The following is a 16,763-nucleotide window of genomic DNA, read 5'->3' on the forward strand; positions in this document are numbered from 1 at the left end:
TATGGCTGGCTGGGACACACCATGTGCAGAACGTGAAAGAGTGGAGTGCAGCGTTTAGGTGGCACTGACCAAAAACTTAAAATCTGTCCTTTGTGGCTCTCTTTTGGAATCGTGGCACCAAATGTAGTCGTGTAATGCTGCATTAGTTATTATAACAATATGAATGAATGTCAGTTTTAAAAAGTACAGTTTGCCAGATGTATTAGGAAATGAAAATTGAATGTCTACTTCCGGGAAAAAAGTCTCCTATTTGTGGTTATCAATCCGCTCAAAAGCCTGGATTCTGTTAGGCAAAAACAAAACAAGTGTTGTGCTATGTTCAGTTGAAAGAGCCCACCTGTCGACTCGCTGCACTCAGAGAACAAGTCATTCAGTTGTTGAAGCTCATACAAAGTGAGTGAAGAGAAGAAATCCATTCACACACTCCGTGTCTCTCTTCAGATGACTGTTATTTGAAAGAACAAAAACCGAGAAAGGCTGTGTATTAATTCACTTCAGACCCTGTCAGTCACTGCTTTCACTCCACTGTTAGTCCCTCATGGTTTGATGAACACACGGCAATCAAGGTGAACCGTGACTGGTTTGATTTTTTTAAGGCAGTAACATGTTTTTCTTCACCACCCATTCATGCCTACACAATGTCATTTAAAACTGAGGCATGATTGAGAGATGATTGTGCGCTAACATAATTATGGAAGTGTTCCCTTTTTTGTGCTGTTAGTAGATTTAAATATGATACACCATTCTGTTAATGCATTTAAAATAAGTATTACTATTTGTATTTATTTCATCACCAAACATCAGGCTTGTCTCAAGTATTTCAACCTGTTGACTGAACTAACTTAATCAAATGACAAGAAGAAAATTGGTTTATTTCAGAGCTTTCCCCCTCTCCACCCCAAACTCTTGTCTTTGTTTTGATTCATTTCATCCTCTCTGAACATCCCGTTGCTTTTCAGGGCCCCCTTTGTTCTTGGTGAAGGGGTCTTTTATTTGGGAGAAATCTCCCATCTCAGACCAGCGCTTTGCCTTGATGCAGATCTTCATTAATCTCCGGGGCCACTGTGGGCTCTACAGCAGCCTGCCGTTTTGATGGGAATTGAATTTGATACTGCATTGTGGCTTGTATGGAAGCTAACAATGGCCTGTGTTCCTTCCTGTGTCTGTGCACAATCAGAGAGACCCAATTAAATAATTTGGTACAATAAGGGGGAACAAAAGGATACCCGGGCATAAAGTGAGGGCTCCAACATTTGCATTCTACCTATTTCTGTATCATGTTAATTAATTCACTTTGAAACCACAAGCGGAAGGCACAATGGAAAACAGTGCAGCTCATTTCAAAGTATGTCTGAGGATGCTTTATATTCAGGTGACATGCTAAATCAACATTTTACAGTAGAAAAATCACATTTCTCTTTAAAGTGCCAGAGACAATCAAAAAGTGACTTTAATTTATTTGAATACAGTTATTTCTTAACTTTATATTGGAGAGTCATTATTTCAAAAACCCATTTTCCTTTAAAGTGCCAGAGACAATCAAAAAGTGACTTTTCATTATTTGAATACAGTTTTTTCTTAACTTTATATTGGAGAGTCATTATTTCAAAAACCCATTTTCCTGTTCTGTGGTAAATTCTAAAAGGCTCTTCTGTAGCTCCGATAAATAATCCCACCTCTGTTTGAATAGAATAATTTTGCATCTAAAATGACTGTATGATAACCTGGTCTTAATTAACAATGTGTGAATTGTGTGATATATAACTGCTTTTGTTGATGGTAATATGTCATATTCAATGAAGGGTAAATGAATTATCCACGAGTGGCCCATGATAAGCGGTGATGGGACCCATATGGAGCTGTCAGTGGACCGCTGGTAGGCTCTCCTAGTCCAGCCGCTGTAATTGAAAGAAATGAGCCATGGAGCTGACACATTAGCAGTCTCCCCAGAGATGGACCACACAGCACACTCACACTAGCTCACACACATGCACGCACACACACACACACACACACACACACACACACACACACACACACACACACACACACACACACACACACACACACACACACACTCACTTTTTTATACATCATCTATACAGACTCTATCTCACTGAAAGTATAACCCAGACAATGTCAGCCAAGCTGACGCAGGACAGTGCCCTACTGTAAGTGAGACAGGGTGTAAGATTGGGTAGGTCTCCGTCTGGGTTAAGGGGATAATGAGAAACTGCCCTGCAGTGAGTTAATCAGCTCATCGCTCTCCCAGCACTGCCATTTATTTGCTGTTTATTCCCCGGCACAGGGCCCCCAGGGGGATGCCTGTCTGTGAGGCAGCACCTGCAGCTTCCCAAACGCTTGATTTAGTGCTGTAAATGCTGCTTGTGGGCCAGATTACACTGGACAGTGATCAAACCTTATTTGCACTCTGATTAGACAAACTGCTCCCTGCACTGACCAGGCTGAAGCAATTCTCCTTTAGCAATTTTATACTGCTGCCCTGCATAAAAATGATTAACACTGTCTGGATAGATGTGGCAGACATTCACCACAGCTGTATTCCTGCATAGCCTTGATTCTAAACCTGGTATCAGTCCTACTGCTATAAGCCAAATATTATAATCACAGCTATGAAAAGGTACTTCATGTTCAAAAGCCTTATGGAAGTAATCACAGAACTTACACTGTCTCTACAATTGGTCACAACAGAGTAGGCAAGACGACTACCATTTGTGTCAATGCATACGTCTTTTGTATGGCTGGCTTATACAGTTAAAAAAACTGAAATTCACCTCTCAACATCTCTTAGACGACTTGATCATATCTCTGTTTGGCAGCTGAAGTTTAAATGAATATTTAGCAAAAACAATCTATGTATGAATTTCCGTTGTTCCTTTGAATTGTGCCCAGTAGATCTTATATGTATCTGCAGTCATTCAGGCAGAAATAATATGTGAAATTACAAAATATAACAGCATGGAATGCACATTGTACAGAGGGGTCAGACAAAGTAATGCAAACACTTGCTTAAAATATACTTGATCCTGGAAGACACTAAATCCCAAACATTGCTACAAAGGTTTGTAATATTACATTAAAAGCCAAATTGTAGAATGTATTTGGTAGATGAAGTATACAGTAGCAGGTACTTGGGGTTTTTAGAGCAACCTGTACATGAACAAAGCCCCTAAGTGCCCAAAACCTCTGCCCAAAAAAATCCTTATTTATGAAGAGAACAGTTTGACCATCACAAAACATATGTTTTGGTTTGACAAACGCTAACTGGCATGCTAATATGACCCAACTTTGTATCAATGTTTTTAATGGTGAAGTTGTTCCTTCAAAGTTTTCTACACACCCAACAAGACTACGTTTATATTATACAAGCCATTTTTTATTATAGTTTATTACACTGTTTTTTACATTTTACTTTGTCTATGACTTATGTGCAAGCCATGCATATGCATACAGACACCATTCACACACACATGCACACTCCTAAGAACAGACAATGCATCCTGTAACCTTCAAATGTATTGTATTTAGAGTAGGTCCTCAGTTGCATTCAGAGTGAAAAGCACTCCAACTCGGTCATTGTACAGCAGATTTTTATGCTTTAGTGCTACACAAAGCCTGCTCTTTCCACCAAATGATCAGGCCATCTTAAATGTTGCACCTGAGACTGAATAGGTACGTATGTAGTACATTGGCAAGGTCTCTTTTCTTTCTTCTACTTCTGTGCAGAAGCTAGCAAAAAACGTTTTCTGATCTGCTCTCTTTGCCCTGATCCTCCCCCAGAATGCCTCTATCATTTTTTCTAGTATTTACTGTATTACCGTAGCCCTGATGCAAGGCCTATTTAGAATTGTGCTTGAGCGAGTGGGAAGCTTATTACAGCAAAGGGGAATTATTGTGAAGAAAAAGTACAGTGTTAACCGCTCAAAGCTTTCATTTTTTCTTTCATTGTCTCTCCTTCCTTCTCTAAACAACCTTCGTTTTTCAGCTACCAGAGCAAAGTTCTCAGAGAGAGCATAGAGTGCATTCATGCATCCTGAAAGAGGCTTTTAAGGTTGAGCATGGTTCAAATAAAAAGGAAGGTGAGCTACGGCTGGATCCAGTTTGACTCAATGTTTATAACCTTGCCATGCAGAATTCAAGAATGCTGAGGAAATAAATGAAGCTGGCTATAAAGCCTATGCAAGCCACAGTGCTGGGAAACATATTGGTATTCATTAACACGTTTTGTCCAGGTTGCTAAAGTGATGTGATGTGTTGTAGGTTTTGTGAGATGTTTAATTAATTGGTTAATTAAACTTCAGATTCAAAACTGCAAACTATCGCTGTTGAATTTGAGTTAGGGAACTGACAATCACAGTACTGATATACTTTTATATATATGTATTTCTTTTTTGGGGAGAAATCATTCTTTAGAATAGTATTATTGTATTTGTATTGATTTAGAGTGTGCAAAAGATATACATCTTGAAGATGAATGTACGCTTGCGATAAGCTACATAGAGTATTTTTCTTAGCTGTCAGGCCCCCTCCCATTGCTCTCAGCCCCTTTCTCTCTTCATTTTGCTAACTGGTGCTCAAAGCCTCTCCTCCGCTGACCAAGCATCAGCTTCCCTGTGCTGATAAATGGGCTTCTTTGAATTGATGGCAGGCTGGAGGAAAAAGAGATAATCCTAGATAATGTGGACACAGTTTTCATTTCTTGTCACCCAATTAAACTGCAATTATCCCAAGTGCAGGAGAGGAGAAAAGTGGAAAGAATGGCCAAAGAATGGGAGAGCGGGGCTCCCTGGGACACTCTTTACCAGACACATTAGCCCAGATTTGCACCATCCTGATAAAAGAGACCCATTTCTTGCACTTGGCAATGCACAGCGAGTGGCAGACCAGCTGCAACCTGGGGTTTAGAAAAGAATGCCTGTGCAATGTTTGTGCCATGCCTCAAAGTGGTTGGGAAGAAAAAGATCAAAATGTATACAGGTTGTCGTTCTATTAAAGCACTGTGGCTTTTGTATGGCGCTCCATGTGTCTTTAGCTGAGGACATCAAGGTTTTATCCCTTAATAGCCCGAATAGATTTTTTATATTATTATTATGCAAATGTCCAAGGCACATTGTCTGAGAGAACAAGTGTGTATTTTGTGAAACCTTTGTCATCACTGACTGATCAATGTAAGAACCCTGGAGCTGACTACACAGGGGTTCAAAGACCTTCAAACAACTCTTAGCATATCCAAAAGTGCTTTGACTGAGAGCTTGTGTGCACCTACTGTTCCTTAAAAGAATCGACCACTGCTTTAAAAAAAAAAGGGGACGCTTCCTCCGTGAATTGTTTGCCTCCACATGAATCAAGGCTGGGTGAAACTCTCCCCTGGCACAAAATCTAAGAAGTAAATTAATGTCTTTTGTAATTACAGTTCCTCTTCGTAATTATCACACTGGACAATTTATGGATTAACATATTGATTTCACTTGACCCTTGGCTAGGCTTAATTTGGACAGAGAAGATACTTTTAGCTTGTGCTGCCAAATGCAAGCAGCCCTCAGGGAACCTGCTGGAGCTTTGCTCTTTAGGCGTGTCACAGCATCTTTAGCAAACGTCCCATGGGATGATGATCTGACTCACAAAGGGTCCTGGCCTTCGGGTTGGCTATCTATTCAGAGTGTAGCTCTGCACGGGTATTGACTTTAGCCAAACATAAGAGAACTGCACGAGTGACAAACTGAGAGGAGGATTGGTAAGAGTAATTAATTAATCTTCACGCAGGCGATTAGTGCTTTGAAGTCTCTGATTTTGAAAAGCTGTGCTCCTTGCTTTACTATCCCTCCCCTTACAGTATGTTAAGATAAACATTGGAAATACACAGATTAGTTTAAATCATTAGGCAAACATCTTAACACACAAACACAGACTGCCTGCTTTGGAATGCTGATAAGTGTAACCCCTCTGCAATGGCATCTAATGATGCTGTTGCATGTGTTTGTGTGCACAGAATCAGCATCAGTGGCAGTAATGCATTGCTGATTATGGAGAGGGGAGAATACTCTGTCAAAATATGATCAATATTTCCTATAAGTGCCCCTGCTGCTCTGCATGAGTAATGGCCTGAAAAAGTGAGCCACACGAGAGAGGCTAGTATGAATTTGGCCTCTCCACTGCTGTGTCCATCAAATAATGAGATCACCTGAGACAGCCACTGTCACCGCCCCCCCCTCCCCGCCCACCCTCGAACAGGACGTGCTGACAGGACACTTGCCCTCCCATTGATCATATTGTCATTCAAGTCGGTGCTTAGGAAACGCATGTACACACACACACACACACACACACACACACACACACACACACACACACACACACACACACACACACACACACACACACACACACACACACACACACGTGTTTGGATACAGATGGTGGAATGCAATGAAAATATTACTAATGTTGTCCTGTGTTATCTGTCTTGTATAATGAACTCTTACTCTAGTTATTGGAATGGCCATGTTTTGTCCCTGAGATATGTCAGACATCACTGTCATAAAGGGCTCACCTAGAGATGACGCAACAATGAGCCATCTGAAGAAATTCACTTATTTCACTCCTTTTGAAAAGTGATTCCGCCCCTCTCAATGACATGGTTATTATCTTGGTCACTTAATCTCCTCAAATAAGATTGATTTGTCCTTTCAGGCAGTGTAAGAGTGTCTCTGTCAGAAGGTGCTCAGGCCATGGGAACCATAGAGTTCCAATGCATCCTCACAATTTTCCCATTTGATGGAGGTCACAGTCACTCAGGCTGCTTCTTTGACATACTGATGAGTAGACGCACAAAGGCCCTTTCATTGTTACAAGTGATAGAGAAGAGCATGGCTACACGCACAATACACGACAGGAAGAAATGGAGGGTTGGGAATGTGTCATGCAAATGCAGACACGCACCCTGAATTGTCAGAATATATTTAGATAATAATAAGCAATGGTGCGACCTTTTTTAAAGAACTTTTACAGCTTGATTCTCTTCCTTGACTTTATGCAAACTTAATTAAATTATCAGGTTTCCCCTATTCTTTTTTATAAGTATGCAATTTTTATTTAGCCTGTTAACTAATTTTTGGCTAGACTGTGAGATCGAACTGACAATGGGCAATGATTTACACAAAAGCAAAGCCAAATCAGAGGTCGTCTTCCATAGACAGAGTGAATACTTCAGTTTATTGAATACAGTTTTGCAGTTTGATTTGATCATATTTTGCTTTCACTTTTTATTTCTACAGATCTGCCCATTGAAAAGCCCCTTAACTTGAATACATCTTGACCTTTAACTTTTGAACTTTACTTTTTCAGTGTTTTCACCTTATGTTCATTCAAACCAGATGAACACAAATCCTTATATTTCGTTCTTCATCTCCTATTCATAACATCAGGGAAAAGCGGTAGGGTCAAAGATGGTTAATAATATGGAAGCACTATATGTGTGTGTGTGTGTGTGTGTGTGTGTTGATGTTGTGTGCAATGTTAAAGACAAACAAGTTACCCTCTGGATTTTTCAATTTTTTTTCTGCTCCTGAAGGACGACGGCACACTATGAAAGCCCAAATAGCATGTTGCTGTGCTGCCATGGGTTCAAGGAGATTGGATCACTTTTTGTTTGCGAAGCAGTCTCAATTCAGCTTCCACATAAAAAGCGAGAGACTAGGAGAGGACTGAGAGAGAGCAGTCTTTGTGGGGTTGAAGGGAAAAGGTGGATAAAAAAATTGCCTGGGTGCATCAGTTTTCTCTGATCCCAACTGGAACTATAAATGTATCTGAGAGATGAGCTATCTGTGGCGGGCTGTGCCACAAGCAGGCCTTTTCTTCCCTCTGTCCCAATGATGAGTTAGCAGGACCTGGAGTGATAAAGCTGATAGAAGCGCTGCTATCAGGTGGCAGTCTGGGTAATTACAACTCTCTATTTGGGGCTTTGCAGTGATGCTGTGGAGATAAGGGGAATATAATGAGGAAGAAAGGCCAGCGATAATGTATCCGCTAAATGGTTCAAAATTGTCTATCATGGGAAAAGTCATCTCAGTGCCTGGAGGAATACAAGTATCTGTGGATTTGAACCACAGGGCTCTGCGTCAGAAAATATGTGGAAGGTTTAAGCTAAACATACACCCTGTGGGGGGTAGCAGCAATCAGAGTTAAAAAATCTGACTTTTCACAAAGGGTAGGATGGGGCGTTTTTTTAATGATCGTGGAAGTCGTTTGATTGCCGCTACTATTTTGTTTGCCCCTCAGGGTGTGGAGATATTCTGCAGCGTGAGATTACATATAATACTTTGACAAGCGGCGGTTTAAAGATGAAGGTCTTATCAACCTTGCGGACTCCACATCCTTCTATGTAGCCATTCTCCTTCCATAATGTGCTTTCAAAGTTTGTTGTATCTGTCAGTTCAGGTCCTCGAAGATTGAACTGACAATCACTTCTCTTTCTTCCCTCTTTTACCATCATTCAAGCATTCACACGCGCACACACACACACACACACACACACACACACACACACACACACACACACACACACACACACACACACACACACACTCATACTTGCTCAATCCTCAGGGCCATTTGCCTGTTCCACTCCCCAGTATTTAATACACACCGCAGTGTTTTCTATCTTGTATGGCTGTTCTATTGTGAATTAGAGATTCCCTCACTAGGGATCATGACCACTATCAATAGTATTTTCACTAATGTGATTAAGTTAATACTGTGCTCTATGAGAGGATTATTTCTCAATTCCTCTTGATATGCGTAATATTTAGGTTGTGGTTGAGTAAATATTTTGGTTCTTCACCAAAATAATTCCCACTGAGACAAAGAAACGAAAGTATGCCCTAAGGAGCAATAAAGACTGTATAATTAGAATGATTACAGAACTGCACAACAAATTTGGCACTTATTGAATATATTTTGAGAACACAACGTTCAAAATAGGTCACATATTTAAACCACAAAAAAATATTAACTTTATTCACATTAATTATGTATTTATTCAGACATTTTGTGTGACTCATTTGAAGTGATGCTGAAGTCGGCATTGTCTCTTTACCAATCCGATCATTATATTACCTTGCACTTAAGCATATTTTCTACATATTGTGGAAGCTGTAAAGAAACCTCATTAGACAAAATGACTTCTGATCCAAATGCAGTCATTTTTAAATAGTAATCAATTGGATCCCTTACAACGCTAAACTGTTTGTCATTAGCACTTTATCAAAGGCTCACATAAGATAAGACTCTGCAGCTAATGGCATGTGATAGTGACAAATTGACTTTCAATACTCTCCACATCATGCAGGAAACACTGCTGTCCCTTAGCCTGTGTAACATATTTGCTTTGCTTGAATTTTTTGATTTTGTTTCCTTGTTCAGAAACATCTTTGATATGAATACCTTTGTCTTAATCTTTCGCAATTGGAATTTATCTCAGCCAATGATTAATAAAAATAGGCTACATGATGAAAAGAGTTAACTGAAAATACACAGTAATTAAACAATATTATATTTTATTTTATTATATTTCTTCCTTCTTAAAGCTTCAGTAATATAACGCCAGTCATGGTTTTAAATAGTTTCTTTTAGCAAAACTAATGAAATATTTTGGTCTAGATTTATGCTGTTTATTTGCAGCATAAATCCTTAATCTGAAAATCAGCTGTAAAAAGTGGAGCACGTATTGGCATGTTCATATATGAGGATGAATAAAAATCCTCAAATGAAAATGAGATGACTACATTTTACTGTAAGGTGCATTTACTCCTTCTGCCTTGGCCCTGGCCTGCATGGCAGCAGCTACAGCCCATAGCTGAAAAGGAAGGGGAAGATCCAGGCAGAACTGTGATCAGACAAGCAGAATGAAACCACATCAGGTACACAATCAGGGCCCCTCCCTCTCCCTTTCTTCAATCCTCCCTGATAATGAGCAAACTTTCATCTTGCTGTAAATACTCTCCACTATGTGGGGTTTGAAGTGGCAAACAGAAGATTTCGTTGTTTACCCTGCATGCTCACTTTACCACCAGTCAAAGAACAGCCATCTGATAGCAAGAGGTCAACTTGTGTTCCTTTAAAATCTATTTATTTAAAGACTTGAGTCCCCTTCCTCCATCCTACAATAATCTTAATATATAAGGTATGTTTATGCAAACTGGGATTATCCAAGGATCCTCATTAAGTCTCTCTATAATTTGTTCTGCTTTCTCCTAGAGTTAGTGGAGTGTTGAGCAAAATAAACAGTTTGGTGCTATCATGAAGATTCTTGCTCCTCCAGGGGCTCCTATTTCAGAGTGATGGCTTTAGCACTTTAGAGTGAACTGTGTGCGATCTCTGTGGGAAGGAATATGTCCCCATGTGCTTGTTGTTGCTGCTGTCTGCCTTCTATTTGCATGATATTTTTCTATTCAGTCTTATCATCAGTGTGCTGTGAGGTGGGAGTGCTGGCTCCGTCTCAGAGGCTGGACCCGGGCTTTATCGGCAGGTAATTCTCCCACTCTCACTAACTCATCTTGAATTATTTAAGTGTTATTTCCAGCATTCAGGCTAAGGTAAGAGGGGGAGAAACACAAGTTATTTTTCTTTTTTTTTTAAATCAGATCTTCCTTAAATTACTAAATTGAATAAATTAAGGTTTTATCAGTCTGCAAAATAACAAGCTGTTTTGTGGAATAGATACAACAAAACTTGACATTTTGATGAGAAGAAAACATGCTGCATGGCTGCGCCTGCTCCCATTATTAATACAGGCTCAACTAGGCCCTACATCATCTGAAATCCTCCAACACATGGTTTAAAAAAAAAGAGGCCATGCTTAAGGCAGTGAGGGGAGGTATTTCTCTACATTGTCAAACAATCCTAAACAAAATAATACAATAAATAAAACTGCAGAGAGGAATAAAACATTATGAAATCAGGGGGCCAGAAAAAAAGAATGTGTGCAGACACTGAATTGCACACCTCTATAACTGTCACCTCCCGATAAGAACTTTCCACCATAACTTATTCATATAATTCATTGCAATTTTTGCCCGTTTGTGTCATGAGAGGCATGTGCTCCTGCGGAGTGAGTGGAGCGCTTCATTGCAGTAATGTTATCGAGGTGAATGACAAGCCGACAAAAGGGGCGCACGGTGTTGAGAGATGCTGCGACTCAGTTTAGGCAGCATGTTTGTCTCTCATCTGGTCCTCTTGGCGCGGATCATCCTCACCTTGTCAGGTTTCCTACTTGAGACAAAAGAGCGATCCCTCAGTGAGCTTTTTCTGCGCTGCAATAAAACAGCCCTAATCCTTGTTAACAAAACATTTTAAACAATCTCAAACCGGAGCAATCAAAAGGGCGCTGTCTCTTAGAAATTGCGCATCACTTGGGGATAGGTCAGCGTCATCACTCAACTTTCACCCTCTCAACAACCTGCTCATTATAATTATCGAAAGTCATTATTTGTCCAATATTTTATTGAATAATAATAATGGAAATAATAATAACAATTCCACATTATATATTGTGCAAACTGTCCTTATTTTAGGCGAACTCGTTAAAAAAGAACAACAGTACATTGAACTGAATTAGACATCCATTTATATCCTAATTTAAACGCTCCACCTGCAGCCTAATTCCTCATTTATAATATTGTTCGATACAGCCCTTCTATATTTCCTTTTTTTGTACATTTATAATTGTACAACGGAGAAGGTGCGAGAACAAACCACTTAAACCTACAATTTACTCAACAAGTCCTGCAGATAACTATAATTGCTTAGTTGAATATTCGACAACCTAATTTCACTTGTCGATTCGCTGCCCTTGGGAAAGTCCTTTGAAGTGAAAGGGGGGATTTCAGGAAAGTAATTAATTTCACCCAGCACGATTAGAAACACTTCAGACCTCTTCAGCGTTTGTGTATTTACGACAAATGCCACAATATCAGAAAATTAAAGAAGACATTCTTTACCTCTCTTGTCGTCTTACACACTATTCAATGGCAGTGTCAGCCATGGGGAAGGAGAGAGGCAGGCAGAGAGACAGCACACCGGTGAGGATGAAAGGTGAGAAAGTGGAGTGACATCAGCGGTTTGATTGTCAATTAAACACATGAAACAGAGAGGAAGAGGCGATCAGGCGTGTAATGATAAATGTTGTAAATAAAGGAGAGCGCGTGCGTTTTCTTCAAGTGTTTGATGCCTCAGATACAATGCCAATGCAAGTTGAACTTCAACAACATAGCTTACAACAGTCACCAAATCTGTCAATAATGGTGGAAGGTTAATACTTGCTGCCACCCTCGGGAATTTCAGGTGCAGCCGTCGCTTAAAAAGTTAGACTAATTACTTTATTTGAAATGAACAATTCCGATTTGCTTATTATAAATAGAATATGAAGCTAATGGGTCGAAACTACACCGGGGTTAAAAACACTCTCACAAAATAAATAAGCATAGCCTATATAATACGGGATGTTTTTCCTTTCAAACAGGGTGGGATTTTTTTCAAAAATCGTTTAGCAAGTAGTCTGCGTACCCGGCACCAACTGCGCATGCGCCAGTTGCACTTTCACTACCTGCCACACAATCCTGTATTTCACATGGGGCAAGCGGGAGTTCTCATCCACTTGCGTAAACGCTGCTGCAGAGTGGTGGTTGACAGTCTCAGGCGACAAGAGGAAAACAAGACAGCAGTTTTTTTTCCTTCTCTTCTTAACTAAAGGCGTATCACTGGTGGATGCCACCATGAAGCAGAAAACATAAGTTGAGCATTTATAAGGACGCTGCCACTTGTACTTCACTGAAGATATTCATCGGTGGGATGAAGAACTGAAGTCTTAAGTAAGTAGCCAAAACATTAGCTGCAGTTGTTGTGAAACTTATAACGTAATTGTTGAACTTGTTAAAGGAGTCTTGGGTGTGATTTTGTTCCGATTTTATTAAAGTTAGGCTATTTATACTTCTCTGTTCTACGTTATTTTTCCAGAGAGTTTGTGCCAACATGTCTAAACCAATGGATCACGTCAAACGCCCGATGAACGCTTTCATGGTTTGGTCCAGAGCCCAGCGCAGAAAAATGGCTCAGGAGAACCCGAAAATGCATAACTCCGAGATCAGCAAGAGATTAGGAGCGGAGTGGAAACTTCTCACCGAGTCTGAGAAAAGGCCATTCATCGACGAAGCCAAACGACTGCGAGCGATGCACATGAAGGAACACCCAGACTATAAATACAGACCGAGGCGGAAGCCCAAGACTCTGATGAAAAAAGATAAGTTTTCCTTCCCTGTGCCCTACAATCTCGGGGAGCACGACGCACTCAAAGTTAACGGGCTTTCCGCGGGAGCACTTTCCGAGTCCATCATGGGGCACCCTGACAAGGCAGCCGCGGCTGCGGCGGCTGCAGCGGCCAGGGTATTCTTCAACCCGTCCATGTCGAACCCCTACTCCTTTTTCGACCTGGGATCCAAGATGACTGAGCTTTCCCCACCTTCGTTTTCGTACGCGTCTCCGTTGGGCTACCCGCCGGGAGGCGCCACGGCTTTCACCGGGACTGGTGGCGGGACGCACACCCACACTCACTCACACCCGTCCCCGGGAAACCCAGGCTACATGATCCCTTGTAACTGTACGGGCTGGCCCTCAGCAGGACTCCAGCCGCCCTTAGCATACATCCTGCTCCCCGGGATGGGAAAACCTCAACTTGAACCGTACCCTGCATATGCTGCAGCATTATGATAAGGCCCGCTTTGGACTTCTGAGAAAATGAAATGTGAAAAAAAAGCTATTCATGCAAGAGTTTTATTATGCATGCACAAACTTGTACATGTGATGAAGTGCTCGTCGTCTCAGATATCACATGTGTATGTATATTGATTAATGCCTTTATCTAAGGTACTGCTTATTTAGAGAACTCTCTAATCTATTATTAGCCATCACCTCTCACAGCCCAGAGCAGAGGGAAAGAACTCAGTGATGGCAGAAATGCACACATTTGAGAGGAAATGGTATCAGAGCATTTTGTAAAAAAAAAAAAAAAAACTAAAAAAACATTTTGAATTCGATTTCTATCTTTTGCAAGTTGCACCTGCTTTGACTATAACCTATTGGAGTCCAGGGCAGCATATTCAATGACCATATTAATCACAGGTTTTTCTCTCAGATACGTTGTTGTAGGCTAATGGGTTGTAATTCATGGATCAAGGAGGATTTGTCACATGTGTCCCCTCTTGAATGACTGTAAATGTGTACAGATAAAAATGACTCTTATTTGCCGTTATAGGCTTAGTGTTTGAGATAGGGCCAGGAACCTACGTATTTCACTAGAAATGCGGTGTATATTTTGAGTTTTTAAACCGTTTTATAGATGTCTGTAATATTTATTGTTTAGTGGACTCTATGGTGACCCAGACAATTTTAAAAAGGACAAGACTAGTTCTGTTATATTTGCACATGAAACGTAGAGGATGTAGGCTAATTTATTTTGAAGGTGATATTGCATTTCAGTGGGCTTGATGTATCAAACCGTTTCTCCCTCCAAACAGTTAAAAAAAAAAAGTAAACATTTAAATACAGGTGGAAGTTTATTCAAGGAGTGCATCATTTGTTGATCCCTCATCCTCCCACTCCTCGTATCATGTGCAGCAGAAAAAAAAAACGTTTTTAACTAACTCTTATGGAATTTGTATGTTTTGTGTTTCTTTAACCTCCGTTATGTACTTCAACCTATTGCTACTCTTCACTTGTTGAGCAAAGGACTACAATAAAGCGTATTCGGATTAAACGGAAAGGATTCGCGGCTGTAGTTCTTGATGAGATGAACAAGATTGTTATCTTTTCTTTTCCTGCTCCTCAGGCCAGGTGAAGTGTAAGGTATCCTCCAAAGGCCGCTTTTGTCCGCGCTTTGAATGGCATTACTGGGGGGGGGGGATCTAAATCAGCCCATTGTAATCAAGAGCCAAAACCTTATTTATCACAATTTTAATCGTGAATAGGAGGGAAGATAAAACTGTGTGGTACTCTGAGCTTTCTTTTCCCATGCAGGGAGAAGGAAAAAAAAGAGAGCTGCTTTTAGGCTGCAGAACAAGCTCGTCTTTGAGGCTTTTAAACAACCTGAGCTGAATGTGTGTGCGCACTCAAGTCTGAAAAGAAAAACAAAGTACATTTAATGGACACGCTCATTACAAAAAAGCATGCTGATCGATCACCTGTCCTAAAGAGTGCATGTTCTCACGTGCGCGTGCGTGTAGCAGTTGTGTGTGTGTGTGTGTGTGTGTGTGTGTGTGTAATTCTTGTTAGATCTATAACGTATAATGTAGCCTATACTGTTTAAGCAAACTGCCCCTCCTAGGTTACACTGAGAGATTAATTCATAAGGATCAGAGCGATTATGCAAAACTAATTTGGACAGTCCAGGGATAATTATCTCCGTCACGGTTAATTAAACCCTTTCACCACTATGTTCTCTATTGTAACACCCCGAACACTTCTCTCCACGGAACTTCCTTCTTGGCCCCGAAAATAACGCGCAAGTGACCTTGTGTTTCATACAGTCTGGAAACTGTGCGAACATGTGGGCTATTTTTGACACCATCATTTGTTGCTTCTTATTTTGATTTCATGATTTATTATTAAAAGTCCAATGGTTATTGTTATTTTTGTTATGTCACCAAATGAAATAGATTTCAAGCATGTGTAAATAACAAAATGTAAAAGGCTATTTTTTTCTTTTAAAATAAGTGTAGGCATCATAAAAGTGCAAGCCAGTAGCTGTCTGATCAAAACACAGAGAAGGTCGCCATGTCTGTAAAAGAACTTGCATTTCGAGTTCAGTGGCCATTTCTTTCTCTTTCTTTGGCCTTTTTATTATATATTTTTTTCCTTGAGGAAAAAGGGAAGAAAGCTGAAAGAACTTTTTTTTTCAACTCTGGGAGCGTTTAGACGGTCGAGGAGGTTTTGTCTGGGAACAAAACGTGGGTTGGGAGGTTTTGTGAGAGTGTTGTTTGTTGAAGTGGAGCTCAGCAAAAGCGGCTGCTTTCCCTCATTGTGATGAAAGCAATCAGTGGTATTTGGAAAACTGTTAGCATTGTGCACTTCTTCTGTGTCCGTTGTGGTGGATTTCTTTTCACAAGGTTTTTTTTTCAGCCGATCCAGCTGGCCGGAGTGAATAGCACTGCAATGTGTACACGCTTTGTCCCTCCAAGCCCTTCAAGTAGCCCACATTGAATAGAGTGAGTTGACACTGCATGACAGTGAAACAACATAATAAAAAATACATGAGCGCATGAATAGAAGCAGGCGCATAAATAAATAAAATGGGTGGCCAAAACTGGATAAACTGAATGACAAAACGGTGAAAGGGGAACAAAAAGATATTTAACACGCTAGATTAGCATTAGAATGCAATCTACAAGCCAGAACAATTGATGAATAGGTTTACCGGCCAAGAAAGAAATGGACTAAATGCCTTTTGAATAGATAGCCTATGTTTTTTTTTCTGTCTAAGACGGGAACTGAATGGGAAAGGTGGAGATGCAACTATGGAAATAAGTGGGAGAAAACTTTTCTTATAAAATGTTTTCACTCTTTATTCCAGGATCCCTTCAGTAAATCAGTGGCAATAAAATCTGTTTCCCAGGGTAAGATTAAGGTTCAGATTCTGCGATTATCACATTGTATTAAATCAAACTTAAATGAATAGCTATTCTAAACAGAAGTCA

General features: G+C 40.3%; 1 protein-coding gene across 1 annotated transcript; it reads left to right on the forward strand.

Moving 5' to 3' along the window:
- Positions 1-12,635: 12,635 nt before the first annotated feature.
- Positions 12,636-15,692, forward strand: sox21b (SRY-box transcription factor 21b). Its single transcript, XM_078261975.1, has 2 exons — positions 12,636-12,887; positions 13,033-15,692. The coding sequence occupies exon 2, from the start codon at positions 13,048-13,050 to the stop codon at positions 13,780-13,782; it is 735 nt and encodes a 244-aa protein (XP_078118101.1). The 5' UTR covers positions 12,636-12,887; positions 13,033-13,047; the 3' UTR covers positions 13,783-15,692.
- Positions 15,693-16,763: the final 1,071 nt, after the last annotated feature.

Source organism: Sander vitreus, chromosome 11 (assembly GCF_031162955.1).
Source record: "Sander vitreus isolate 19-12246 chromosome 11, sanVit1, whole genome shotgun sequence".
NCBI classification, from domain to species: Eukaryota; Metazoa; Chordata; class Actinopteri; order Perciformes; family Percidae; genus Sander; species Sander vitreus.

Bases quoted from the DNA above. Each gene is read 5' to 3' on its own strand.
- sox21b (XM_078261975.1), top strand. From the start codon at position 13,048: ATGTCTAAACCAATGGATCACGTCAAACGCCCGATGAACGCTTTCATG.